Raw genomic sequence first — 27,776 nt, 5'->3', positions numbered from 1 at the left:
TCTTTTCTTCTCCCTCGAGTTAAAAAAAAAAGAAGTTGTCGTTTTAACATCTACAATTTGCTGCATCTTAGCATTTATCAACTCTTACTTAATCCATCGCCCTTCGGCGTTTTAAACATAATTCTAGGGCGACTGGCTCATTTGAACTGAAAGCATATTCTTTCTGTCAATCAACTTGCGACGACAAATTACACCATCGTCGAGAGACACAGACCATCAACAAAGACAGCCATGGATGACGATCTTTTCAATGTATTCGACGACCAGCCGGCCAGCAGGGTCAGGTCAGAGCCCCAAATCTCACCTTCAGCTAAAGCACCCAAATCCAAGAAGAAGAGTAAGAAGAGAAAGGCGGACGGTGGCATGAAGAATGGATCTACTACAGCCGTATCAGCACCATCCGCACCAGATGTTGACATGGCCGATGCTCAGCCTACGTCAGCAGAAGAGGACAATGTCGCAGGGACCGTGTCCGAGAACCAGGGAGACAGCAAGCGAAGACGAAAGGATGGGGCGGAGCCTGTACTGACGGATACGTTCGAAACTGCCGAGTCCCGAGAAGTAGCAGCAGCAGATGGATTCGCTGCTACCGATGAGGCGTCGCTAGTCTTGTCGCACAATATTCAACATCAAGTTGCACTCCCCCCCGATCTCGATTATGAATACGTCCCACTATCGGAGCACAAACCGCCGGAGAACCCTGCCCGTACCTGGCCATTCACACTCGATCCCTTCCAGCGTCTTTCGATCTCCTCTATTGAACGAGATGAGAGTGTCTTAGTGTCGGCGCATACGAGTGCTGGAAAGACTGTCGTGGCCGAGTATGCCATTGCACATTGTCTCAAGCAGAACCAGCGGGTCATCTACACCAGTCCAATCAAGGCGTTGAGCAACCAGAAGTACCGAGAATTCAATGAAGCCTTTGGTGACGTTGGTCTTATGACGGGTGATGTGACCATCAACCCTACAGCTAGTTGCCTTGTCATGACCACCGAAATCTTGCGATCCATGTTGTACCGAGGATCCGAGATCATGCGAGAAGTTGCTTGGGTCGTTTTCGACGAGATCCATTACATGCGCGATAAATCACGTGGTGTAGTGTGGGAGGAAACGATCATTCTGCTACCGGACAAGGTCCGATATGTCTTCTTATCTGCCACGATTCCCAATGCCTTCCAATTTGCTGAATGGATTGCCAAAATACATCGACAGGCCTGTCACGTTGTATATACTGACTTTAGACCAACGCCCCTCCAAAATTACTTCTTCCCAGCCGGTGGATCAGGAATATTCTTGGTCGTGGACGAGAAGGGTGTCTTCCGAGAGAACAACTTCAATAAGACTATGCAAATGGTTGAGGAGCGCAAGGCATCCGATTCTAAAGATGTCGATCCCCGAACAAAAGGCAAAGGCAAAAATAAGAAGACGTTTAAGGGCAACAACAGTGATAATCAAGCCGATATCCAGAAGATCGTTAAGATGATTATGAACAAGAATTTCAACCCTGTTATTGTCTTTAACTTCAGCAAGAGCGATTGCGAGGTCCTGGCATTGGCAACATCCAAGTTCGCTTTCAACGACGACAGCGAGAAAGGTATGGTACGAAAGGTTTTCACGAGTGCCATCGAGTCGCTATCAGAAGAAGATCGCGAACTACCACAAATCCAAAACATCCTCCCACTTTTGGAGAAGGGAATAGGTGTCCATCATGCCGGTCTTCTACCTATCCTGAAGGAAACGATCGAGATTCTATTCCAGGAAGGTCTAATAAAGGTTCTTTTCGCTACCGAAACCTTCTCTATCGGGTTGAATATGCCGGCCAAGACTGTGGTCTTTACTAAAGTTTCCAAGTTCGATGGTCGATCTGTACGGCCTTTGACTCCGTCTGAATACATTCAGATGTCTGGACGTGCGGGTCGTAGAGGTCTCGATGAACGTGGTATCGTCATCATGATGGTTGACGATGCGATGGAACCAGATACGGCCAAGAACATCGTAATTGGTCAACAAGATCGCCTGAATTCTGCTTTCTACCTAGGTTATAACATGGTTTTGAATCTACTCAGAATCGATGCTATCAACCCAGAGTTCATGCTGGAGAACTGCTTCTTCCAGTTCCAGAACACCGCTAGTGTCGCAGGTCTAGAAAATCAGTTGGTGAAGCTACAAAAAACGCGAGACGAGATGGTGATCCCAGACGAGGCAACCATCAAGGACTACTATGGTCTACGACAACAGATTTCGCAGTACACCAAGGATATGCTGGCTGTCATTCAGCACCCAAATTACTGTCTCGAATACCTACAACCAGGTAGACTCGTGCACATAGCCCACCCAAAGACAGGCAAGGACTTTGGCTGGGGTGTCGTCGTCAATGTCATGAAGCGCAAGGAGCCTAAGTTTGGTGAGAAGGACTACCCACCACAAGAATCATACTTAATGGATGTCTTCCTTCGTCTTGACCCAACCTGCGATCCGTATGGCCCTTCCAATCCTTCGACGGAGATGCCAGAAGGGGCTCGGGCGAGTGATCCCAACCAAGACAGCATCTTTGAAGCCATACCTTGCATGCTCACTTGTATCAAAGCTTTGAGCCAGATTCGGGTATTCATGCCCAAAGACGTGAGCAGCAGGGAGGATATTGAGTCTGTTCGCAAGCAAGTCCTCAAGTCGCTTAAGGAGGTGGAGCACCGCTTCCCTGATGGGATGCCAATCTTGGATCCTATTGAGAACATGCATATCACAGACGACTCATTCAAGAGACTTCTCCGCAAAATTGAAGTCCTTGAGTCACGACTGTTAGCCAACCCACTCCATGGCTCGCCCATGCTACCAGGCCTATGGGAACAGTACTCGGCAAAGATTGCCCGTAACGAGGAGATCAAATCTCTTAAGAAGGAGATCGCTCAGGCCCACTCTATTGCTCAACTTGACGAGCTGAAATCGAGGAAACGAGTTCTTCGTCGTCTCGGCTTCATCAACGAGTCCGAAGTTGTGCAAATGAAAGCCCGTGTGGCCTGCGAGATATCCTCGACGGATGGCCACGAGTTGCTTCTTTCTGAGCTTCTCTTCAACCGATTCTTTAACGAACTATCCCCTGAATTATGCGCCGCTATTCTAAGCATTTTCGTTTTCGAAGAGAAAGTCAAAGCACAAGCCTTGCCGGAAGAGCTAGCTAAGCCATATTCGCAGGTGCAGGCACAAGCTCGAATCATTGCTAAAGTCAGCCAAGAAAGTAAACTTGAAGTGAATGAGGACGAGTACGTCCAAGGTCTAAAGTGGCAGTTAATGGAGACTGTCTATGCGTGGGCGAATGGGAAATCATTTGCTGAAGTTTGGTAAGTTTGAATTCCTGATGATGTCTATTCGGTAGACTAACGAACGCTCTAGCAAAATGACGGATGCGTACGAGGGTTCCTTGATCCGTCTATTCCGCCGACTCGAAGAATTGCTCCGCCAAATGGCGCAAGCAGGAAAGGTAATGGGCAGCGAAGAGTTGACGACCAAGTTCGAGGAGAGTCTAGCCAAGATCCGTCGTGACATCGTTGCTGCTCAGTCCCTTTACTTGTAAGACCATTCATCTAACCGTTATATCTTATTACTTGCGTTTTTGATATTATCATCGTATGGAATCTCGGTAGGTAGGTGAATGTATGGGAGATCATGCAGCATACTTAAGGTATCTAAACATGCCCGAGGTGGCTAGCAACGCCATACTTTTCGAACAGTTAGGTCCTGTGGCCAAACGAGCAGGAGTGTCGTCGAGGCCGCCCCTTACCCGGAGGCCTATCACATACGATCACGGGTCATGGAGTTTTGAGAGGGAAAATACCACACTAATTCCCCGATGAAGAAGAAGAAATAAAAACGGAGACTAATGGATCTTGAAGTTTTGTGACTCTTTGATACCCTCTCTCCTTTATTTTATATTTGGGAGATGGGTGGGAGAGTCATATCTCTTGAGGTCTTTTTCTAGCTCTCCTGCACTACCTTAGATACCTACATTTGCCGTTTGCAAGTTGTCCTAGATAGAGAATGGGGGCATCGCCGCTGTTGGCGATTGCCCGAACCTGCTCTTGCTGTTGCTGTTCCTCTGGTGCTCCCCCTTTTTGTTGTTATATAGGTGAAGTGCGTGATAAAATGTACACTGCCATTCCTCCCTCTAGCTCTAGCTATGCATATCCTCTTAGCCCCTCTGTCTCTATTCGTAATCGCTTGATAGACAAGTTCCCCGAGCAAATAGTTAAGTAGACAAAAACAAAAAAAGCAGAGGTGAAATTCAATGCTATACTTTCTGTTCCTTGCGCGCACGCTTATGATGACGCCTGGTTGAACGCCGTCCCAATGCTGTCTGTCCGTCTGTCTGTCTGTCTGTCTGTGATCTTGCCAATGTTCGCAAGTAATTACAGTACAGGCCCCTTTTTTTTCTGCTTCCACTTCTTCTGCTTCTTCTTATTCCTTCTCCTTCTTGTTCCTTCTTTAAACGACATCCCAAGAACCCGCTCCCTTTCCCCTTCCCTTTTCTCGTAGCTTTAATTCGCGTGGCCGGGGAGGGGAGATGAGGGTGGGGGTAATTAGGTACGTAGTAAGTGTAAGTGTAAGTGTAAGTGAAGCAAACGAGGCTCTTTTCTTCCTCTCTCTTCACTTCTCCCCCGAAATCCCCCTGATAATCCCAATCAGCACGCTGAACCACACGCCCACGCCAACCATGAACCGCCACCGCCCGCTCGCCATCCCCTCCTCGCGGATGAGCCAGCCGGCGCTGCCGAGGGGCCAGACGAAGCCGGTGATGACGCCGCGGATCATGACGTCGACGAGGGCGACTAGGCCGACGTCGTCGCTGTCCGTGCCGTTGCCACCTCCGCTGTTGAGAGCGCTGGTGTTGGGGTTGGGGTTGGTGGGGTTGCTGTTGTTGTCGTCGATCCACCCGTCCTCCATGCGCCGGAAGCTGTCGGGCGAGGGCAGCGTGTCGGGCGTGTACCGCGGCGCGTGGATGCTCCGGAATTGTAGGCGTAGCTGGTTTACCTCGGCGGGGGTGAAGCCGGCGGAGAGGAGGCGGTCGAAGCCCCGCGGCGTGGCGGAGGTGCTGGGGGTGTTGGGGGGCAGCGGGGAGGGCAGGAGGGGCGAGGTTGCTTCGCCGCCTACTTGGGATCCGGTGGTGGTGGTGGTGGTGGATGTGGCGAGGGGAGGGGGCAGGGAGGCGGCGGTGGCTTCGGCGTCGAGCTCGGACGAGGTCAGGCTGTCGCCGATGGAGCAGTTCACGTAGATGCGTAGGGATGGGTCCGGGCGGCCTGGGATGGATTTGCCTTTTCCGCTGCTGTTGCTTTCATGAGCGCCGTCGCCCTTAGGTTGTGCTCCGCCTTTCGAAGCGGCGTTACTGTAGATGTACCCTGCATTGCTGTCACGGGCGGAGGGCGGCGGGGGAGGAGGCGGGCGTAGGACGGAGCTGAGGACGGCGGTGTCGGGGAGGATCTTGCCGCCGTGGATGAAGCGCAGGCGGCGCTGGGAGTTGGGCTCGGAGAGGCGGGCGCGGATGAGGTGTTTGAGGGAGACGACGGTGGTGGAGGAGGGCCGCGGGATGTCGAGCTCGAGGTCCGGAATGGCGGCGCTGAAGCGGATGGTTAGGAGGAGAGGAGGCGGGAGGGGCGTTGTTGGCGATGGTAGTGGTGAAAGTAATGGTGATGAAGAAGATGTGATGATGGGAGGTTTGAGGGATGATGGTGGAGAGGTGGTGGTCATCTTGTAGTAGGAGGGCTTGGTCTATGAGGCATTGCGATGATATGGATGGATCCCGAGGGTGAGTGTTGTATGCAGGGCTGAGTGTTTGCTGATTATCGATCCGTTGGATTGGGTCTGCTACTTCAATGTTCGTATGTAGGTCTACACAGTACAATACGATGTACCTAATTTACAGGGACCTAGGAGTTTGTTCAGGGGATCCATTCAACGTTCTAGGCTTGTTCAGTGGGACCAGGTACCCAGGTATTCTTAACTCCAGAGCTGTTGCAAATATTCTAGCGGACTTTAGCCGCGTCAGCTTAGGTGCTCCTTGTTAAAAATGACGTGATGGTTTAGCGGGATGCAGCTTGAGTTTCCAATGATAGAGCGCCGATTACGGAACATGCCCGCTGTGGCTTCTAAGAAGACGTTAACTTTACTTAACTTTAGTTATGTAGTACCTACCAATTCACCTATAGCTATTCACCTAATACCCTGTAAACAAACACGGCCATTTATAAAACGAAACCATAAGAAGAGGCATTAAAAGAAGAAAAAAGAAGAAGAAAAAGCTCAGGGATTCATCGATGACAAATCGTTTCCTTTAAATCGTAGACAAACTAACCTCGGTGGTGTGTCTAAGGTATATTAGATATACCTTAGATACCTACCTATATACAAAAGACCATATATGCAGTGCTTCTCCAGCTGGAACCCATCCTATCACAGATTACTCACTCCCACCAACACATCTTGCCTTATAAGACAAGCTACCCAGCCGAGATTCGCTGCTATTGGGTATCGAGGGTTTCATTCAACCATAACCATGGCCACAGCACAACCACCACTCCCGCCCAAGCTCAAGCCGGCTGCTCGAGTTGCTGGCCAGAGACAAGATGTCTGGTCCATCGTCAACGAAGCGGCCGCGGCATCGCCCAAGCAGCCCATCGTCAACATGGGTCAAGGTTTCTTCGGTTACAACCCGCCCCCCTTCATCATCAATGCTGCCAAGGCAGCTTTGGACCGGGTAGACTGTAATCAGTACAGCCCGACTAAAGGTCGACCCAGGCTAAAGAAGGCCATCGCTGATGCCTACTCCCCGTTCTGGGGCCGGACGCTCAACCCGGAGACTGAAGTCACGATCACGACTGGAGCCAATGAGGGCATGCTAAGTGCTTTTATGGCTTTCATAGAGCCTGGTGACGAGGTCATCATCTTTGAGCCATTCTTTGACCAGTGAGCATTATCCCACTCTCAGTTCTGTTTTACTCACACTGGTCCTTCTTTTTACTAATAAGCAATTAGATACATCAGCAACATTGAGATGCCTGGCGGGAAAATCGTCTATGTTCCTCTGCATCCGCCTACAGATGGGGCCACGCGGACCTCGTCGTCTTCTGAGTGGACAATTGACTTTGATGAGCTCAAGAAGGCCATCACACCCAAGACGAAGATGATTGTTCTAAACACACCACGTTGGTTTTCTCTTCCAATTCTATCTAGGTACCTAGGTAGATTCTATATGGGACGAAGTCACTAATAAACTTATAGACAACCCTGTTGGCAAGGTCTTTTCGAAAGAAGAACTTCAGCAAATAGGAGACATCTGCGTTGAGAACGAGATCATCATCCTTTCTGATGAGGTGTATGACCGTCTATACTACGTCCCATTCACTAGAATCGCTACCCTCTCGCCCGAAATCGAGAGATTAACCATAACCGTCGGCTCTGCTGGCAAGAACTTTTACGCTACGGGTTGGCGTGTAGGTATGCTATCAACCCTCTCCTATTATCACATCTGTAGCTATCGCTAATATGGAGTAGGCTGGCTCATGGGACCTGCCCACCTAATCCAATATGTCTCCGCAGCTCACACGCGCATCTGCTACTCTTCCGTATCGCCACTACAAGAGGCTTGCGCCGTTGGTATGTTTTTTTTAACATCTGACTCATCATACCCAATAAAAGCAGGCAACCAAACTAACACAAACCTCAGGTTTCGAGCAAGCCGACGCCGAAGGCTTCTGGGACGAGACGGTAAAGGACATGCAAGGCAAGATGAAGCGATTCAACGAGATATGGGTGGAGCTGGGACTTCCCTACACGGACCCCGAGGGTGGTTACTTCGTGCTGGTGAACATGGCGAAGGTCCGGCTGCCCGGCGACTACCCCTTCCCGCCCCACGTCGCCAGCCGCCCCCGCGACTTCAAGCTCGCCTGGTTCCTCATCCACGAGGTCGGCGTCGCCGCTATCCCCCCCACCGAGTTCTACACCGACCCCAACGCCCACCTCGCCGAGGACTACATTCGCTTTGCTGTCTGCAAGGAGGATGAGGTCCTCGAGACGGCGAAGGAAAGGCTGAGGGGGCTGAGGAAGTATATTGAGGGGTAGAGAAGGGTGTGTTTGCTGGCTTATTAAACCCATAGGTGGGTGCCTTGTCTAGGTAGCTGGAGATGTAAGGGGGTTATGTATGGGGAAGGAGATTAGATAGAGTCGATTTAGATTCTCACAGTGAGTACATCTAATCTAGGACGTACCTAGATGTTAAAAGTAAAATTTAACGATGGCCTAAAATACATTTCAACACTTGACTGGCCGACTGTTGATTTATATATTTCTTTAATTGCTGAAACTGTATATACCCCTAGTATATACCTACCTACTATCGTAGGTAGGGTAGAGATATCTAACTTGGTAGGTAGATACCTCTACTATGTAAGACGACTACATGGTATCGCCTCCACCCGCATATCCATCTACCACCGCTGAAATAGCAACAACGCAATTTATACATCTTTGACCATATTTCACTTTACATGTCCTTAAGAGGTCGCCAAACCACAGCGCAACTTCATAACTTGGTTGGGTAGGTAGGTAGGTAGGTAGGTATCCCAAAAACAGCGCCCATCTTTACCTACACAGGTAGGTACCTACTACGCAATCACTTGGCGATCTGCAAGGTCTTGATCTGCGAATAGTGCAGCAGCCCCTCCTTGCCGAGCTCGCCGCCGTACCCGCTGAGCTTCCAGCCGCCGAAGAAGCCGGCGTGGTGGGGGCGCTCGAACTGGTTGATCCAGACGGTGCCGGACTCGAGCTGGGCGGCGATCTTCCGCGCGCGCGCCAGGTCCGGGGTGTAGACGGAGGCGCCGAGGCCGGCGTTGTCGAGGTTGGCGCGCGCGATCACGTCGGCTTCGGAGGTCCAGGAGAGGACGGGGACGATGGGGGCTGTGGTTGCGGGTGGGCTCGTTAGTGGGTTTTCTCAAATAGGTACCTACATTGGCATTTCTTTTTTTTTTTTTTTGTTTTTTTTTTCTTTTTTGAAGAGGAGGCGGGTGGAGCTCGTGACTTACCAAACTGCTCCTCCCTCACGATCAGGGAGTCCTCGGGCGGCTTCGACACGATGGTGGGGGTGATCCAGTAGCCCTTGCCGGTGGGCTTGACGTCGCCGCCGGTGACGATCTTGTAGCCGTTCTTCTTGCAGTCCTCGACGATGCCGACGGCGCGGTCGTAGTTGACCTTGTTGGAGAGCGGGGAGAAGGCGGGGGAGTTTTCGTCGTCGTCGACGACGTACTTCTTGGACTCCTCGACGAGCATGTCGAGGAAGCGGTCGTACAGGGACTCGTGCACGTAGATGCGCTTGCTGGCGACGCAGACCTGGCCGGCGTGGAACAGGGCGCCGCTCGCGACGAGGGGGACCACCTTGGCGAGGTCGACGTCCTCGCACACGATGCACGCGTTGTTGCCGGCCAGCTCGAGGATCACCTTCTTGAGGGTCTTGGTGCAGTTCTGCAGGATCCGCTGGCCGACGGCGATGGTGCCCGTGAAGCTGATGTGGTGGATCCCCGGGTGCAGGGTCATCTGCTCGCCGAGCTCGGCGCCGCCGTTGAGGACCTGGAAGACGCCGGGCGGGAGGACGGACTGGGCGAGCTCGCAGAACTTGAGCAGGGAGTAGGGGGTGAAGGGGGAGGGCTTGATGATGACGCAGTTGCCCGTGGCCAGCGCGGAGACGACCTTGATGACGGAGAGGATCATGGGGAAGTTCCAGGGCGAGATGGCGCCGAGGATGCCGATCGGCTGGTGCGTGCTGTAGATCTGGACGGTGTCGTCTTCGTATTGGAGCTCGTCCTCCAGTGTCACGTTCCCTTTATTGTCAAATTAGCTTACTTGTTCACAATAGGAATGGGAGGATGGGGGTACTTACTGTAGTACTCAAAGTGCCACGCAGCCCTCTCGACGTCGAACTTTGACATAGTCTTGGACTTGCCGGTTTCCCTCATCTGCACCTCTGCCAATATGTCGACATTCTTCAGAATGACCTCGGCGACCTCGTGGACAGCTTTTTGCCGCTCAGCGGTGGTGCTGTTCTTCCACGTCTTGAACGCGCGCGTTGCCGCCGCGACAGCATCGTCGAGGTCTTGTGGGGTGGCAATAGGGGCATCCCAGAGCGGTTCTTCCGTACGGGGATCGATGACTTGGTGGTGGTCCTTGGAGGGACGGGGCTTCCCGTCGATTACGTTGAAGAACTTGTAGGACGAGTCCCCATTCGAGCCGTTGGTCTCGACAGAAGGCATGCTGGCCTTATATATAAGATGGGCTGGGCAAGCTGCACAAAGGTCTATAAATGTTCGATATTGAATGTCGACTTTGCTTTACGTACACACACACACACACATGTAGATACGGAGCACGGAACGAAATAGAGCTGCAGGACGAGGAAAAGTATCTATACTTGTTCTGCCACGTGGGTCTGAATGGCAAAGTTACAGAATATCAGCTTTGTAGACTGCCATCTATCCTACCCGCATAATGATATTTGCCATGATGATTACCGGTAAGGGGATGAAACGGGATGAGGGGTTAAAGGTGGTTGAATTGCCGAAATTTTTAGTCTTGGTAGGCTCTTCCGAATGAGGATATGGACCCGGGAAATCTTCCGTACGACGTCTCTTAGGATGAACTTTGATGCTGTCTTAAGTATTCTAGAAGTTACCCATGTGACATAGATTAGTCAAGGGCTAGGATTCTCCCAAGCACTTAGTGCCATCCTAAGGCTCAAGATGCATATCGGCAATGGATATACCGTCATGGACGGCTACTCCAGCGGCTACTATGTAGGACCACAGTTCCGAGCTGTATGATGCCAGGCCAGTGCGCACCTACCTAGGTTAGGTAGGTAGTCACCTGATAGAAAGGACCCTTGGCTATTACAACTGATGTAAGCCATCTAACTATTGCACATGTGATGTTATTGGTAGGTACTAGATAGTTACCTACATACCTACCCTAGGCTAGGTAGCACCTATGTAGGTACATATGTAGTTCAAGATCCAGATCTTTCTTACGTAGCATGTTTTATGTACACAGTAGTGTAGAACTGCGGCGCAACTGGGAAGACCCGCGTAGGAATCCGTGTGGAGGTGGTGGAGTAGTATATGTAGGAAGGTTAGTCAGGAGTAGGTAAGGTAAAGCCAGCCACCCATAGCTGATAGAGAATATGTTGGCTCAGCCATGACCTAGGTTGGTAACTTTGGAAGCTTTATAATACCACTTGACTGCATAGTAGTGAATATATAAATAGAGAGTGACTGGTTCATGAAGTCGAGACTGTCGAGTATGAGGGCTTGAATAGATATGTATATAATTACCTAGGGTAGGTTATTACCTACATATATGTAGGGTACTAGGTTATGTAGAATGGAGAAGGAAAAGATTTGGTTCGGAATACGGAGTCAGCCGTTTCGAAATACCTCCAGGCTCCGTAGATAAGGCTAACTAATAGTAAGAACTTATGCTAATGGTGATAAGCTACATAGAGCCTAGTGCAATAACCTTAGACCTTAGCTAAGCATCTTTAGCCACCCCGCTGCTGACCGGCTTAAGCTTAGTGCTACCATGTACCTGCCTACCTGCCTCCTAGAGGGCCTAGTAGAGGCTCTACTACAGTCAATACTACTAGTACTACTAGTACTAGATGCCCTACTATGCAGTACTAAAGTAATAATTTCACTTCTGATTCGCCCTTCTGTGTCATTTAGACTCATTCTATGACACAACTTCCCCAGGTAGTCAGGAGTCTACAGTATGTGTGGTAAGATAGGAAGTCTATCTATCTATGTCAGGGACTCCACAGAAGCTGTTTGGCCCATCGGTTTCCGGCGATTAACCAAAGAGTCAAGATAGGCAGGACGCGCATTGCCACCGTACCTACATACATACATATTTCAATCAGCTACAACTTATACAAACACTTTCTCTTCTTGACTGTTGCATTTTCCACTCTTCCTTCGCAGGTACCTTACCTACATACAACCTAATAAGGCAGCTGTTGTCTTTAAAGACCCGATCTTGAATCCATAATTGTGTCAGCGGTATTAGTCTAACCTAGTACTTACATGGGGTCTTGTCTTGTCTTGTCGATCCTATTATTTCCAAGCTAAGGGTTAAAGAAGATACGTTATATCATGGCTCCTATTGCCATCTCTCCCGAAAGGGATCAAGCATTGCCCGATGGAGGGGTAGCTTTAACCACAGTATACCATGACACTATCCGATTCTACCTTAACGGCACCCGAGTTGTACTCGACGAGATTGATCCCGAAGTAACCTTGCTGGAGTATTTAAGAGGCATTGGCCTAACTGGAACTAAGCTGTAAGTCAGTACAACGTCCAACTTGCTAGGTTAAGCAATACTAACCGAATACTCCCACAGTGGTTGCGGAGAAGGCGGGTGCGGTGCCTGTACCGTCGTGATTAGTCAATATAATCCAACCACCAAACGAATATACCATGCTAGTGTCAACGCCTGTCTAGCACCGCTCGCCAGCGTAGACGGGAAACATGTAATAACAATCGAGGGTATAGGGAATGTGAAACGACCCCATCCAGCCCAGGAACGTATAGCCAAGAGCAACGGGAGTCAATGTGGATTCTGCACTCCAGGCATTGTCATGAGTTTGTATGCTCTTTTGAGGAATAACGAAAGCCCTACCGAACATGACATAGAAGAAGCTTTCGATGGGAACCTTTGCCGATGTACTGGGTATCGCCCAATTTTGGATGCCGCTCAGACATTTACTGCCAAAAGCGCGTGTGGTAAAAGCACTGCGAACGGTGGCTCCGGCTGTTGTATGGAGAATAGCGACGGTACTAAAGGAGGTGGTTGTAAGAGCCAAAGTCTAGATGATGGACAACCCATCAAAAGATTCACACCGCCAGGCTTTATTGAGTACAAGCCAGATACTGAGCTGATATTTCCACCCTCATTAAAGAAGCACGAGTTCAAGCCTCTCTCCTTTGGAAATAAGAGAAAGAGATGGTATCGTCCCGTCACATTGGAACAACTATTAGAGGTCAAGCACGTGTATCCAAATGCGAAATTGATCGGTGGAAGCACAGAGACTCAGATCGAGATCAAATTTAAGGCTCTGCAGTATCCAATCTCGGTTTTCGTCGGGGATATTCCCGAGTTGCGGCAGTACTCCTTTAAAGACGACCATCTGGAAATCGGCGGGAATGTTGTGCTAACTGACCTTGAGAACATTTGCCAGGAAGCTATCAAGCACTATGGCGAAGCAAAAAGCCAAGTATTTCAAGCCATCTACAAACAACTCAAATACTTTGCAGGGCGGCAGATCAGAAATGTTGGCACTCCGGCCGGGAATCTGGTTACAGCCTCGCCCATCTCTGATCTGAACCCCGTATTCATGGCAGCAGACTGCGTTCTTATCGCAAAGTCCCACACGAAAGAGACCGAGATTCCTATGGCAACATTCTTCAAGGGCTATCGCAGGACAGCTTTGGAACAAGATGCCATTCTCGCGTCCATTCGTATTCCCGTAACTCAGGAAAAGGGAGAGTTTTTCAGAGCCTACAAACAAGCTAAGCGCAAAGATGACGATATTGCTATCGTTACTGCTGCATTACATGTCAAATTGGACCAAAGGGGGGTTGTTGAGCATTGTAATCTGGCCTACGGAGGTATGGCTCCATGGACTACTGCGGCGAAGAATGCTATCGAGTATCTAAAAGGCAAGCTATTTGCACATCCTGATACCCTCGAAGGTGTTATGAATGCGCTCGAATCCGACTTTGCTCTTGACTTCAGCGTACCGGGAGGCATGGCCTCATACCGAAAGTCATTGGCCCTCAGTTTCTTCTATCGGTTCTATCACGATGTGTTATCCGGCCTCAACGCCGAAAGTGAGCATGGTGATAGCCAGGCGGTTGAAGAGCTTGAAAGGGCGTTGTCATCCGGCTGGAAAGATGAGGAGGCAGCTTCGGCATACATGAACGGGCCCCTTGGAAAGGCTTCCAACCACGTAGCGGCTTTGAAGCAGACTACCGGAGAAGCTCAGTATACAGACGATATTCCACCGCTCAAAAACGAACTTCACGTAGGTCTAGTTTTATCTACCAGAGCACATGCAAAAATCAAATCGATCGATTATGAGGCAGCATTGGATATTCCCGGAGTTGTCGACTTCGTCGATAAGAATGACATCCCCAACCCCGAAGACAATAAATGGGGCGCACCAAATTTTGATGACTTGTTCTTTGCCGAAGATGAAGTTTTCACAGCTGGCCAACCGATCGCACTCATTCTCGCCACCTCGCAGGCTCGAGCCGCAGAAGGGGTACGAGCTGTAAAAATTGAATACGAAGATCTCCCTGCTATTTTTACCATGGAAGAAGCGATAGAAAAGGAGAGCTTCCACAAATTCTACCGTTACATTGAGAAAGGTGATACCAAGGAGGCCTTCCAAAACTGCGACTATACATTCACAGGTGTTTCGCGAATGGGAGGCCAAGAACACTTTTACCTCGAAACAAATGCGTGTGTGGTCATACCAAAACCCGAAGATGGCGAGATTGAGATTTTCACCAGCAGCCAAAATCCCACTGAGTCGTATGTTTCCTCTTCTATATTGACTAGGCACCCAGCCTATTTCGCATTGTTTAAACTAACATGAATTTAGCCAAGCATGTGCAGCTAAGGTTCTAGGTGTACAAGCCAACAAAGTAGTAGCCCGCGTGAAGCGTCTTGGAGGTGGTTTCGGGGGCAAGGAAACCAGATGTATCCAACTCAGCACGATTTGCGCATTAGCTGCACAGAAGACCAGACGACCAGTCAGATGTATGCTGAACCGAGACGAGGATATGGCCATGTCTGGCCAACGGCATCCTTTCCTCGCCAAGTGGAAGGTGGGTGTTAATAAAGACGGCAAGCTTCAAGCTCTCGATATGGATATTTTCAACAACGCGGGTTGGTCTTTCGATCTGAGCGCTTCCGTGTGTGAACGTGCCATGACACATAGCGACAACTGCTACAAGATCCCCAACGTCAACGTTCGTGGGCGCTTGTGCAAGACGAACACCATGTCAAATACGGCTTTTCGTGGCTTCGGTGGGCCTCAAGGCATGTTCTTTGCCGAGTGCTACATGAGCGAGGTTGCCGATCGGCTTGGGATACCAGTCGAAGAGTTCCGCGAGATCAACTTTTATAAGTATAACGAGGAAACTCATTTCAACCAACGACTCGTAGACTGGCACGTACCTTTGATGTATAAGCAAGTCCAAGAGGAATCAGACTATGCTGGCCGCCGCAAGGCCGTTGAAAAATTCAACGCAGAACACAAGTGGCGCAAACGAGGGCTGGCGTTAATTCCCACCAAATTTGGTATCTCCTTTACCGCCCTCTTTTTGAATCAGGCTGGTGCATTGGTACATGTCTATCACGATGGCTCGGTCTTGGTCGCACACGGCGGCACGGAGATGGGCCAGGGTTTGCATACCAAGATGATCACTATCGCTGCGCAAGCGCTTCAAGTGCCGATGGAGGACGTTCATATTTCGGAGACATCTACCGTGACGGTCGCAAATACTTCTCCTACTGCCGCATCAGCGTCATCCGATCTGAACGGCTACGCAGTCTGGAACGCATGCGAACAAATCAACAGCCGGCTTGCGCCATATAGAGAGAAGCTTGGGCCCATGGCTACCATGAAGGAGTTGGCCCACGCAGCGTACTTTGACCGGGTAAATCTAAGCGCCAACGGGTTCTACAAGACACCGGATATTGGTTACACGTGGGGGGAGAACACTGGACAGATGTTCTTCTACTTCACGCAGGGTGTTACAGCAACTGAGGTTGAGGTAGACTGTCTGACGGGCACTTGGACGTGTTTGCGCGCCGATATCAAGATGGATGTCGGGCAGTCGATCAACCCTTCGATTGACTACGGACAAATCGAGGGCGCATTCGTACAGGGCTTAGGGTTATTTACGATGGAAGAGAGTCTATGGCTACGGAATGGACCGATGACTGGCAATCTGTTCACCAAGGGGCCAGGTACATACAAAATCCCCGGTTTCCGCGACATTCCTCAGGTATTCAACGTGAGTCTTCTTAAGGATGTGAAATGGGAGAACCTACGCACGATCCAGCGTAGTAGAGGTGTCGGTGAACCACCCCTGTTCATGGGGAGTGCGGCATTCTTTGCCCTTCGCGATGCACTCAAGGCGGCGCGTGCGGAGTATGGGGTAAATGCCAAAGTCTTTGCTGAGGGAGGTAAAGATGATGGGCTACTAAGTCTGGAAAGCCCGGCTACGCCTGAGAGAATTCGACTCTCGTGTGTCGACCCTATTATGGAGCGTGCTAGGGTGCAACCTAAAGAGGGCGAGAAGAGCTTCTTTATTGCTATCTAAAGCCCGATGTATGGAGTTATGATCATTTGGAATTATGCATATTGGAATATGTAGAGGTTACGATGGAATGGCTATAGCATGCTAAGGAAGCATATTAAGGATATCAATAATGGCGTCAGCCCCTTTTTGATTTTACACATGTCCATACCATTATGGAAGTTGGTATATTGCCTGCCTGCCGATAGCCACCAGCCTACCTAGTGGCACCTTACACATATACATAGGTGTTTATCATCATAACTTGAAATGCAATAGTTGACTATGATGGAAGCGAATGATTATCAGCCCGAAATGTATGCAACTTAACCTAGTATCTAACCAATATTTCTATAAGTACGACCCACACTACATTCCACAGCTACAGGTTTCTATGACGTTTTGACACCGTTTCCTACATTGGGATTGCTGTTGACTAATAAGTGTTTCGATTTCTAATAATTTCTACGGGCGTGGCGTGGCGTTGGCTCAATACTACCCAAGGCTAGCTCTTAAGTGTGTACATACCTACATAATAAACCAAGCTTGGAAGTCTCTATTCATATATCTACACCAACCTCGCCATCTACTCCAAACCAACTTGAAAAAAAAACCAAAAAAAAAAAAAAAACCAAAGTGAATAAATCCAAAAAAAAAATGCCCACCATAGCCATAACAGGCGCCTCCGGCAAACTGGGCGGCGCCACCCTCGCGGGGATCCTCGCGCACCACGAGAAGCTTCTCCCCCCCCCTTCTTCCTCACATCTCCTCTCCATCATCGCCCTCACCTCCTCACGCCCGGGATCCGCTACCTGGGACCGGCTTCTTGCCACCGCCGCCACCACCAACGACAGCAATGGTAGCGATGGTGGGGAAGGCGGTGGTGATGATGACAGGAAGGTGCGCGTCGAGGTCCGCCACGCCTCCTTCGAGGACCCGGCGTCGTTCGAGGCGGCGCTGGAGGGCGTGGACCGGTTTTTCCTGGTCTCGACGCCGCACATTGCGCTGGACTTTGAGGATGATGAGGAGGAGAAGGGGGAGGGGGGGGAGGGAAAGAAAAAAGCAAGAGCAGGCCGCGAAACGCACCACCGCGTCGCTATCGACGCCGCTGTCCGCGCTGGCGTGGGGCACGTCGTTTACGCTAGCCTTGCGTACGCCTTCTCTTCCTCTTCCTCGGGCGCGGGGTCGGGGTCGGGGTCGGGGTTGGGGTCGGGGTTAGGCAGCAGCAAGGCGGCGGTGATGCGCGCGCACCTGCGCACGGAGGAGTACCTTGGCCAGCTTGAGCGCGAGGGGAAGCTGGCGCGGGTCACGATTGTGCGCGAGGGCTTGTACAGCGAGTCGTGGCCGCTGTATCTGGGGTATTTTGGTAGTGATGGGGTGGACGAGAGGGAGGAGGTGGTGGTGGCGGGGGACGGGAAGGTGTGCTGGACGGGGATTGGGGATCTGGGGGTTGCGTGCGCGGTTGTGTTGCTTGCGCCTGGAGACGAGGAGAAGGGGCGCACGTTGTTCTACCTCTCCACGAGACCGGCAGCAGCGAGGAGTCTGAAGGAGATAGCGGGGCTAGTGGGCGAGGCGAGGGGGAAAGAGGTTCGGGTTAAGATTGTGGACAAGGAGGAGTATGTGCGACACTATGTGGAGGAGAGGGGGAGGGAGAGGCCCGCGGTGAGGTGGTGGGCGAGCACGTATGAGGCGCTGGAGGATGGGGAGTGTCTTGTTGACGATCCGACGTTGGAGGCGTTGCTGGAGAGGGTGGGGGTTAGGCCTACGTCTATTGAGGAGACTGTTAGGGCGATGGTGAAGAAGCTGTAAGCAGTACACAGGTAGGAAGATGCCTATGAAGAGCTATTAAATGCGATGATTGGGATATAAGGACGAAAGGTCTAAGCTAGGCACCTATGTATTTGGGCCCCCTATGTCTTCAACAATACCAAAACATTCCACCGCCCCAACATCATCCCCCTTTCGTCCCCCCTTTTCCTCTCTCACGCTTTACTCGGATCATGCCCCCAATTCTTCAAGCTCCTCGCGCTCTTACTATCCGGATCCTGCTTCGCCTTGCCCTCCTGCGCAAGATGGCGCTTACAGTACGCGACGACGCGACGCATGTGATCGATGTCGTCCTGGTCGTACTCATCGGGGTTCTTGTCCGGGTTCTTGTTCAGGATCTCGATGATTTTGCGTCCGCTTTGTTGCTTTCTCATGTTAGCTACCTCACAAAACTTGATGTACATAGGTAGGTAGGTGGAGGTGGGTGGGTACCTACCTCTCATGCCCGATAGTTTCCCCTGAACCGTCGCTTTTACTCCAGCCCGCCGACTCGGACGCGCCCTCCTTGAGCCAGTCTTCGAGTTCGGATGCCGACATGTTGACCAGCTCATTGAACTCTCTACCATAGGACATCTAGTTAGCTTATACTCATCGGTCGAATTATAGCTCTTCACTAGTTCATTTGATGACTCGGCTTGAAGGGGGGGAGTGGCTCACCTAATAACAGTTTCCTGATCCTTCACCATTTTTGCCGAGCTTGATTTTTTGTCTGTGTATCTGAATGAACTAACCTATGTACCTAATTTTCCATCCAAATGAAAGAGGTTTGGTGTGAAGGTTTCTGCCGATGGCAGTTATATGATACTCTGAGACCATGGCGTAAAGACGGCCATATCAAAGACGTCATGACCACGCTCTCTAAACAATTACGATAAAAATAGCCGCAAATCTAACAAGAACAAGGAACAAACAGTGCTATTCTTCTCCCAGTTCGATTAATACTTAAAAACTACCGAGATTTGGGCTACTAAGCTATTGAGCTACATGGTATAGTATAGCCATCGCGTTTCGGTTGACAGACAAAAACATCAAGAATCCCACTTGAGGTTGATCTGCCTCTTTTGGAGCTCTTGTTCTAGTTCCCCTCCATCCTGATGGTAATGTGCCAACGTGAGCGCATGGGAAATCCACTTCTTGCTTAGCTCATCCTCATGAGCTCCGAAGAGGTCAACGCCGTGGTTGAAAGCGGTTGTAACAAACCATTCGAGCTCTAGAGGAGGGATGGGGTTTTGGGTCTGTATGTTCATTAACAAAAATACCCCTTTCGGTCCCTTTGAGACATAACTTACACTCGCACATTGCTTGACTAGTCTACAGATATCGTCCATAACTCTCAGAGGGTAATCAGGATCTGAAGAAAGAGTAGCCTTCAGCAAACATCGCAAGTATTTTGCCAACTTCTCGTTATCAAACTGTTCAAGTAAAAATATGTGGTTGATAATCTTGCGTAGCGTACCGTAAAGAACTATAATCCCTATTAGAAAAGGGTTCCTCATCTCGAAGCTTCTAGGGTTATACCTTGTGCGGGCACAGACTGGGCTCGAAGAATACAATCGGCCATCGCCTGAAATGTCGGCAGATTGCAGCAGGTATTAGCTTTTAATAAGATCTCCGAGAGGTCATCCTATGACTTCAGACAGATAGATCCTTCGAAATCGAAAGCGAGGAGAGTTGAGAGCTTCATTTGAAGATCATCCTTAAATACTTTGTTCAGTGTTTCTAGTCGTGAGTTTAGTTCTGTATCAAACCCATTGACATGACTGCGCATCATGAGGTAGTCCTGGAGCTGTGTCTCAATGTTGTCTTCTGATCGAGCCAAAGAAATGAGTGCCGTTGCCATTAGAAAATGGCAAAACATTGCGCGTAGTGATAGATCCTCGGAGGCTTGAAGGGGTATGTCTGGGGGGTACTGGGACATGATGGAAAGGCAACATTGAAATATGCGGACGCTTTGCCTTAGCTGCCACACATGTATATGCTTCAAGCCTAGGTTGTAAGCATTCTTGCAAAACCAGTCCAATTCGTTTATGGTGAAGAGTTTGTCTCCCTGCTGATCACGCGGGTCTCGTTGTATTGCTGTTATGGCTGAGCAACTTAGCATAACCCACAACACAATGGGTAGAGGTGTAACTCACCACCTTCAAAAGCCTGGCAAATATCATCTACCAGAAGTTGAAGATCATCACCACTTTTATCTTGTTCATTCAGAAGCGATGTCTCAAGGCGAATAATCATACGAAGCAGAGCGGGCAGATGAACAGCATCGGGGGAGCTGTACTCATATTTCTCAATGAGATATTGCAATGCTTCGACCGCGCACAGTTTGTCTTCTGCTTCTTGAGCATCTATACAACAGGCATAAAGATACGGAGAGTCCTTCGAAGAAATTTCACTGAAGTGCTTCAAGCAATCGGAGGCCATCACTCGATCTCCACTCCTCAGCGCCAATTTGTATGCCAGATACATGGTCATGGGCTCTCGTTTCGCTGATGAATCCATGGAATTGAAGATTTCCATGGCATTATCCAGGTTATTTCTTTGAAGAGCACAAACAAGTAATTTCCTGCTCTAGTAAGCCAGAATACGATCTCTATTACAACTTTTCTCAATATACATAGACATACCTGACGATCTTTGTTGCATTCACCGGGCCGGAATGACGAAGAGCTGGATGCATGGCAACACGGCACCAACTCTCAGTTAAATCTAGATCGCCTTGACTGAACGATGCGTCAACTCTCTTCCATATGAGCTAGGAAATATTAGCTCATAATGCTAAAGGGATAGAATTAGGTCGCATGGCCGACTAACTGTTTGTATAGCAAGAACAGCAGCCGAAGGCAACGGCTTTTCCAGGCTGGCTTCGACACTATCATAGGTAGATGCGAGGCTCCGTATCGTATCAAGAGTATCCCGATGCGTAGTTGCCATATGGGTGCGCAAAACGACGGCTCGTTCGACCCATGCGTGCTGCTGGGTGGGCAATACTTGTGATGTTATAAATCCATCGAGGACTGAGGAGGCGAGACTTGGACTCTTGTCTTCTAGCTTGCGGATATGATGTATCATAAGATTGAAGCTTGATTCCGAAATATCTATGCTTCTAAGCATTCGTCGGAGGATTGCAGCGTATGCGCTGCTATCAAATACTTCTGCTGGTGAGTTCACTAGGAGTTCCAGCCTAAGTAACAAGACAACTAGCTGGTCACCAAGTTCTGATTCGATGTAGCAAACATGGTTTTCGGCTCTCTGAAAGTCTTCCGCCGTGTTGTTATTTAAGTATGCGTGGACAAGGGCTTGAGATATTGCCAACCTCAACTCGATAGCCTCTCTCGACAACTGTCCTAATTCTTGTCTGTTGATGAATTCAAAGGCCCTTTCCAGCCATTTTGCTACTAGTGTGAAGTTCTTCTTCGCAGTCAAATCTTTACCAATTTCGAAGAATGAGTCGGCCAAATTCTCTGCCGATATGGGGTCTGTGGTACTTTCACAACTCTTTATCTTGTTGTAGAAATGGTCCGCTACGTCGTGGCGGCCTTCCTTCGAGGCCTTCAAAGGCTGTTAGCGACCCAATAGGTCCGGAGAGTAATGAGAATAACATGCAACTTGCCAGTACTATACGAAGTGTTAGATGCTCTAACTCCAACCTTTTGCAGGCATGCGACTCCTCGTTGGGTAGCTTCGCTTGCAGATTCTGCAACAGTCCGTTATAGTCTGCGGCCTTCTGCAGGGCCACAAGTGCAAATTTAAACTCACCGTCCACTACGCAGGCGTAAGTACTTAAGTTCCGCAATTCTGCAACCTTGGTGGAACGAGGGTTAGGTAGATATACCAATACAAGATCTGCCGGCTTTGATTGCCAATTTTCCCAGGCGAAGGAGATCTCCCGGTGTATTGTGGTCGCCCCATTGCGCGAGTGATAATATTAACAATGAGTATACCCGGGTTAGGGCGAAGAGTCTACTTCTATTTGGCGAACACTGGTCGTTATCTTGACGTTTGATTTGCACACACCAATTCCAAAGGTCAGTGCCGGCCTTATCAAGTTGTGGGTGACGGTGAGAACCGGATGACTTGAGAGAGGATGACTTGATGATCTCAATCTGATTCTCTAGTTCACTGATCAGGGCTTGGAGGGCGTGCTCATCGTCCTTGCTCGGCAGCTGTTTCTGGAGGTTATGGCAGAAGGCTTATAGAGAGAGTCAGTACGTATCCTACGTCAACAGGAAGCGAATGTGCGAACTTAGGATGGATTTTACACGCTTTTCTCGGGCAGAATGGTGCATATCAGTGGGCATATCCATATTCAGTACCGGCTATTATTTTGCCTGGAAGTTTTGTGATATGCCTGCCACAATACTAGTTACCTTCTACTATGTAAGTAGTATGAGTATACGTGTAGGTATTAGATTAGAAGAAAGGAAATGAGACGAGGTAACAGGAGGTGAGAAAAAAAACCTTGTAGTGCTTTGATGTGGTAGTCTATATCCCATCTATGGAAGGAGTCACAGAAAAATCCCAATAGCACCTTCCAAACATAGTGGATATCATTTGTCCCTTCATTGCACACCCTAGGTTAGGTACCTCCTTCTCCTCTGATTCCTTTTTATGAACTCTCCAAAGATACATCCATGGTCCTAGGTCGTTGCTCGTTGCTACGCTACGTAGTAGTAGGCCCCTTTCTAATGATAATCATTGCCGTCGTTTGACATGGCGTGGCCCTCGACCTCTAATAATTAAATATCCCTTACGATAAGTACCTATCTATCATGAGTAGGAGGAGTAAATCAAATTAGACACCGCATAGAAACTATGCTACCACTATGACCTATTGGAAACATCGGAATGTGGCCCGGTCATACTGGGCAGCTATCTACCTAGATAGATACTAGGTAGACAGAAAATACCTATGAATGTGAGGGATCATGCGGAAGGAAATTACCAACGATGAGACTGGGTCTGTACGTTTTACCATGTAGTGGTTAGCATTATCCTCCTTGGACAAACGAATGAAAGGAATTCAGGTTGCAAAGTAAAGCCACCATAGATTTGTAACTCACATCTTGTGGTCGTCCCTCCGTATCATAAATGAAAAGCAACAGTTCACGATCGGGTGGTTCGATCGGTCATCTGGATTTTTCAAGGCACACGCCGTCAGGAGAGTGTCGTGTGCCGCGTCGAATGCAATAGTTCCAAATTCTTCCCAATACCGTACGAGTGACTCTTCTGTAAGTATTTCGTGTATTGAGATTTTGCCCTACGCATTTATTCGGGTCAGTAGTTTTCTTTACTCATGGACGATGACAGAGAATTCAAAGGCACCCACGTCTCGTAATCTCTCCACGGGAACATGAATGAGTTCAGCCATCTCCTTATTACCCCTGAAGATCTCCCCGGTCCTCCTCCAGCAACAAGCTGGAACCGCCATAGCTGCGAAGACCCGGTCGTATTCGAGTAGCGTCCTCTCAAACCACATCTCTACATAGACTAGCTCTATATCTGTAAGTCCCTGCACCTTTTCTCGGAACTTCGGCCGGAAACGATCTAGTTGTCGCAGGATCTTCTGTTTCGATGAAGGAGCGATATGGCCATCCATGTAGGACGATAGGCGGGCATAACCCTTGATGTAGTTGAATGGTTTCAACAAACCGGCATCGTATTTAGCCTTCATAACCCGCTGCATACGAGCCTCGGGCGTGTCGTTGCCTGATGGATCCGCCGCCTGAAGATAAAATTCACGCGTCTTGTCCGCCGGGTTGGCGCTGGTGCTCGCCTGCTCCGTGCTAGGCGGAGGCATGGAGCCTGCCTGCATCGCGCTCGTAGCTAAAAGGTTACTGTTGCCACCCACGTAGCTAGCCATGTCGGATAGGTTGGGTTGCGACTGGTTGTTCCTATATAATAAACTGTGGTCGTCCGGCAAGGTACCAGCGTCATCGAGGAGGCTGGTGTTCAAGAAATCATTGAGCAAGTTAAACTCATGCGTGACTTCTGGGGCAAGCATATATTGAGGATGATAATGGTGCATATCGTGGAATTGATTTTGGGCGGTTAGCCAAGCTTCAGAGAAACCACCGACTACGAGATCAGCTCAGCTTTTTTCCCCAGCCAACACGGCATTCATAAGGGTTTTACAAAACCTACATTGGTTCATATTGCTGCCAGAGGCACTGGCCTGCATACTAGAGACCGTATTTGGTGACACAAGCTGTAGGGGGTTTGTCTGGCCTAGTGCACCTGCACTAAATCCTTGCTTGGTTCTCTGAGCTGCTGCTCCTCCAGTTCCTTCAAATGACGGTGGTGCCATGGCAGTGGAGCCCTGATCTATTGAATTCTGCGATATTTCAGGCTGAATTTCTGATTCGTCGTGTCCAGCCGCACCGTGGGAGCCTTTGGGCTTCTTAGAATCTGGATCCCGGGGCTCATCATGGCATAGATGGCCAATATTGCGCTTGATACATCTCGTGCATGGTCTCTCCTATTCAATAGGGGTCGGCCCCGGTCAATTTCGGCTTATGCAAACCAGGGCAATATTTCCCTAAGCCATCGACGTAAGAAGTAGGAACAGATCTTACATACGAGATCGCAAGTCATATGCTAGAGTCCCGGGAAGGTTAGTATTAGCCAAGTACTTTGTGAAGCCCAACAACACGCACGAACACGCGCACGCGCCCCCATACATATGTACATATGCATACATATACGCATACGCACGAACGAATATAAAAGAATATATAAAATATTCGGACACTTGGCCCGTGACATCAACAACCAAGCCGCCTTGTGATTATAAATAAATCAAGATAAAATAGATCAATAAATAAATAAATAAAAACGCCCGTGAACAAGGGGGAAGAGGGCACCGGCATTGGTACATATGCGTAGATACGTTATGTAGATGCGGAACCAATGGATTATAATGTCTGACAAGCTTGGTAAATGATGACTTACAGATCGACGGCAGTATACACAAGCTGTAGGAACGCGCGACCAAAATTAGCCCATGCGGCGGATGGATACGATGAGGGCGGGGATCGTGGTTGAATTTAGGAGAATTTAGGGAGAATGGTACGGCATACCATGGTTTACCTTGCGCCTCTTCTTAGGGCTCTTGCTGGTATTATCGGGGGGTGTGGTGGTAGTTGAGGTCGTAGGGGTGTTGTCCTTAGACCTGGCGTCGCTGTCGGGCCTCTTGTCCTTGGCGTGGCTGCCATCGCTTTCCATTTCTGCGTCCTACTTCAAATACTATCGGGTCTGGTGTATGTAGGAGGCTCCCATTGGGCCCTCGGGTTACGCAGTGGGCATGTAGTTCGTGGACAATCGAGTTAGGTGCCAACGGCTTTGTGCAGGACCAAGAGATGATTTGTTCAAGGCCTTTCCCGAGAAGAGGAGGCTGGCTGTGTATCAGTCGACGAGGTAATACTGGAGTCGTTGAAAGACGGAAGATCTGGGGGCGTTTCGTGATCGGCAAAGTAGAATATTTCTTGCTGGACCGAAACCTGTCGGCGTCCACGTGTAAACTGAGACCACAGCCAGGAACAGGAGGAGTTGAGACTACAATTACTGCCGTACCCAAGTAGGTATGTAATGTACCTAGTGGGTAGGTCGTGTACTAGGTAAGTACCTTTAACGGAGGATTTCAATGTCCCTCTCTTATCCAAACAAGACAAAATCCCGGTTGCGATCGCGGCAGATAAAAATAAAGCAACTTTGAAGTAGGTAGGTACTGTGTTGTACCTAGGTTAGGTAAGTATGTAAGTGTACATATGCCTAAGTATATATTGTATGGGGTTACGAAGCGGTGGGCGGTGGACGAAAAGCTTTGGAAACTCAAAGAGGAAAGGAAGGGTAGAAATAATAGATGAATAAAATGCAAAAATAAAGATGTGAAGTTCAAATGTTGGTCAGAGTTATAGATAGTATGTAGTAAGTAATTAAGTTTTAGAATCCATGGATAATAAGGTAATAGTTTGAGTTTTCTACTAATTACTAAAATCCTCCACTTTATCCTAACATCTTGTTACTACATACTTTCTTCCCGCGTCCCGCTTCCCGCTTCTCTTTCTTTTCTTTTCTTTTCTTTGATTGACCTTTTCTAATCTAATGCCTAGAAGAGGAAGGCATAAATGGCATGGCCGACGGCCTGAATGGCCTCGACTTTGATTCGGGGAATCACGCTCCAGAGCAAGGCCAACAAGACCAATGGCGATGATCAGAGGGGCCTTGGGTCCAAGTCAATCCAGTAGGATGAAGCCATGAGAGCCGAGGGTTTAAGAATTTTACTGGGGCCGGAGGGGCGCTTTCGGCATGGTGGGGTTCTAATTCCTAATTCCTCAAGGGCCGTTCATTGTATCATGGATGGTGCTTATGGTGCTTTTTAGCTCTCCATTCTCCATTCTCCATTCTCCATGTCTACCTACATATAGTAGGCACAGTATCCATCCATTCAGGTACATGTATCCATCATGGATGGATGTATGTAAGTGATTTGATCTATCTCTCGTACTTACCCCAACATTGGAACCTTAAAACGATCAGATCATACTTACATACGTACCTGCCTACTATATAGTAGTACATACATATAAGTACATGAGCAAAAATGCTGTTGGTCGATCTTGCAAGGGTTGCGAACAGCTTTTGAGTTGAGTGACGTCGTAATAAAAAAAAGAAAAGAGCAACTTGAAAGCTCCAGGGCTCAAACTGCAAAGCAACCACAAAGACGGTTGGCATTGTCACTTGACCATTTAAGCTTTTCATCCTCTTTTTTCTTCAATTCTTTACTCATTAAATTTCGGCTCAAGGAAATCATCATACCCAACCATACCAATCCCTCCCAGCCCTAATCAACCTCAAGTGACATTGCACATATGCCAAGAACCTTTTGTGCGCGACAATTCACAGAGCCAAGCCTACGTGCAACACTCACTCAGCTTGGCTCACATTGAATGCTAGTCATTGTTGGATGGTCATATATGAGTTCGAACTTACAAGTTTCATTGCCAAGTCTGCTTCCAGAGCCCTGGGTTGCTCAAATCTGCAAAGCATATGCATCTAGCACCGTCAAATTCAAATAGCCAAGCCAAGATGGGCATTGTGACAGCACTTGGACGGCTGATGGCCGTTTACATTTGCATATACTGCTTCACTGCTTCCTTAAATTGCTGCGCGGACGTGGGAGCGGGTGTACTTACATGTATATGTAAGTGTACGAAAGACGCAAGCGTAAACGCCGCCGCCTTGCAGGGTTCGATCGACTTTTGTGAGACTAGCGCAATGTGACAATCGACGCTGGGATGAACCATGCCGGTGATCAATCCTTTTGATCTTACGTACATAAGTGACCTCAGGTGCTTGCATACCTCCCCTTATGTAGCCATACATAATAGGTGCATACCAATTACCTACCTATTCAGACTTTTGAACCGTACCTAGGTAGTACAAATATATACTGTTCGCATAGGTACCTAGGTAGGTAAGAGGATGCGAGGGGGCTAGGCTGATCGAGTGTAAGAATCTAGGCGATATTCTTCTACGATTAGATTCAAAGCTTT

The 27,776-nt window shown here is 49.1% G+C and overlaps 10 protein-coding genes across 10 annotated transcripts; 4 read left to right on the top strand and 6 right to left on the bottom strand.

Annotated features, from left to right (window-relative positions):
* Position 1: 1 nt before the first annotated feature.
* GGS25DRAFT_187109 (antiviral helicase) lies at positions 2–3,803 on the top strand. Its single transcript, XM_049256684.1, has 2 exons — positions 2–3,338; positions 3,391–3,803. Exons 1-2 carry the CDS (start codon positions 232–234, stop codon positions 3,569–3,571), a joined length of 3,288 nt encoding a protein of 1,095 aa, XP_049119004.1. The 5' UTR covers positions 2–231; the 3' UTR covers positions 3,572–3,803.
* A 643-nt stretch (positions 3,804–4,446) lies between these two features.
* GGS25DRAFT_187107 (DUF2407 C-terminal domain-containing protein) lies at positions 4,447–5,908 on the bottom strand. The gene has a single exon (XM_049256683.1). The coding sequence runs from the start codon at positions 5,737–5,739 to the stop codon at positions 4,642–4,644; it is 1,098 nt and encodes a 365-aa protein (XP_049119003.1). The 5' UTR covers positions 5,740–5,908; the 3' UTR covers positions 4,447–4,641.
* Positions 5,909–6,544: 636 nt separating this feature from the next.
* GGS25DRAFT_513436 (PLP-dependent transferase) lies at positions 6,545–8,109 on the top strand (the record flags this gene model as incomplete). The annotated part of the gene is made up of 5 exons (XM_049262877.1): positions 6,545–6,954; positions 7,024–7,193; positions 7,270–7,485; positions 7,543–7,644; positions 7,715–8,109. 5 exons carry the CDS (start codon positions 6,545–6,547, stop codon positions 8,107–8,109), a joined length of 1,293 nt encoding a protein of 430 aa, XP_049119002.1.
* A 550-nt stretch (positions 8,110–8,659) lies between these two features.
* GGS25DRAFT_513435 (aldehyde dehydrogenase) lies at positions 8,660–10,289 on the bottom strand (the record flags this gene model as incomplete). The annotated part of the gene is made up of 3 exons (XM_049262876.1): positions 8,660–8,943; positions 9,069–9,860; positions 9,920–10,289. The coding sequence occupies 3 exons, from the start codon at positions 10,287–10,289 to the stop codon at positions 8,660–8,662; spliced, it is 1,446 nt and encodes a 481-aa protein (XP_049119001.1).
* A 1,290-nt stretch (positions 10,290–11,579) lies between these two features.
* GGS25DRAFT_481910 (xanthine dehydrogenase) lies at positions 11,580–16,894 on the top strand. Its single transcript, XM_049260231.1, has 3 exons — positions 11,580–12,367; positions 12,428–14,623; positions 14,694–16,894. Exons 1-3 carry the CDS (start codon positions 12,180–12,182, stop codon positions 16,420–16,422), a joined length of 4,113 nt encoding a protein of 1,370 aa, XP_049119000.1. The 5' UTR covers positions 11,580–12,179; the 3' UTR covers positions 16,423–16,894.
* Positions 16,895–17,003: 109 nt separating this feature from the next.
* GGS25DRAFT_530045 (NAD(P)-binding protein) lies at positions 17,004–18,207 on the top strand (the record flags this gene model as incomplete). The annotated part of the gene is made up of 1 exon (XM_049265340.1): positions 17,004–18,207. Exon 1 carries the CDS (start codon positions 17,056–17,058, stop codon positions 18,205–18,207), a length of 1,152 nt encoding a protein of 383 aa, XP_049118999.1. The 5' UTR covers positions 17,004–17,055.
* A 173-nt stretch (positions 18,208–18,380) lies between these two features.
* GGS25DRAFT_519526 (uncharacterized protein) lies at positions 18,381–18,911 on the bottom strand (the record flags this gene model as incomplete). Its single annotated transcript, XM_049263718.1, has 3 exons — positions 18,381–18,582; positions 18,662–18,784; positions 18,883–18,911. The coding sequence occupies 3 exons, from the start codon at positions 18,909–18,911 to the stop codon at positions 18,381–18,383; spliced, it is 354 nt and encodes a 117-aa protein (XP_049118998.1).
* Positions 18,912–19,253: 342 nt separating this feature from the next.
* Positions 19,254–23,214, bottom strand: GGS25DRAFT_530038 (SPO22-domain-containing protein; the record flags this gene model as incomplete). Its single annotated transcript, XM_049265339.1, has 10 exons — positions 22,469–23,214; positions 22,058–22,414; positions 21,842–21,987; positions 21,037–21,774; positions 20,850–20,977; positions 20,361–20,788; positions 19,931–20,301; positions 19,744–19,849; positions 19,515–19,690; positions 19,254–19,460 (listed from the first exon to the last, which is right to left on the bottom strand). The coding sequence occupies exons 1-10, from the start codon at positions 22,527–22,529 to the stop codon at positions 19,254–19,256; spliced, it is 2,718 nt and encodes a 905-aa protein (XP_049118997.1). The 5' UTR covers positions 22,530–23,214.
* On the bottom strand, positions 22,893–24,925 carry GGS25DRAFT_186895 (uncharacterized protein). Its single transcript, XM_049256681.1, has 5 exons — positions 24,802–24,925; positions 24,367–24,700; positions 23,552–24,300; positions 23,286–23,482; positions 22,893–23,184 (listed from the first exon to the last, which is right to left on the bottom strand). Exons 1-5 carry the CDS (start codon positions 24,814–24,816, stop codon positions 23,133–23,135), a joined length of 1,347 nt encoding a protein of 448 aa, XP_049118996.1. The 5' UTR covers positions 24,817–24,925; the 3' UTR covers positions 22,893–23,132.
* A 1,680-nt stretch (positions 24,926–26,605) lies between these two features.
* GGS25DRAFT_481894 (uncharacterized protein) lies at positions 26,606–27,614 on the bottom strand. The gene has a single exon (XM_049260230.1). The coding sequence runs from the start codon at positions 26,980–26,982 to the stop codon at positions 26,716–26,718; it is 267 nt and encodes an 88-aa protein (XP_049118995.1). The 5' UTR covers positions 26,983–27,614; the 3' UTR covers positions 26,606–26,715.
* Positions 27,615–27,776: the final 162 nt, after the last annotated feature.

This window comes from Hypoxylon fragiforme, assembly GCF_022984875.1.
Source record: "Hypoxylon fragiforme strain CBS 206.31 chromosome Unknown GGS25scaffold_3, whole genome shotgun sequence".
NCBI classification, from domain to species: domain Eukaryota; kingdom Fungi; phylum Ascomycota; class Sordariomycetes; order Xylariales; family Hypoxylaceae; genus Hypoxylon; species Hypoxylon fragiforme.
Note: the sequence above shows the minus strand (reverse complement) of the source record. Positions and strands in the feature narration are given on the sequence as shown.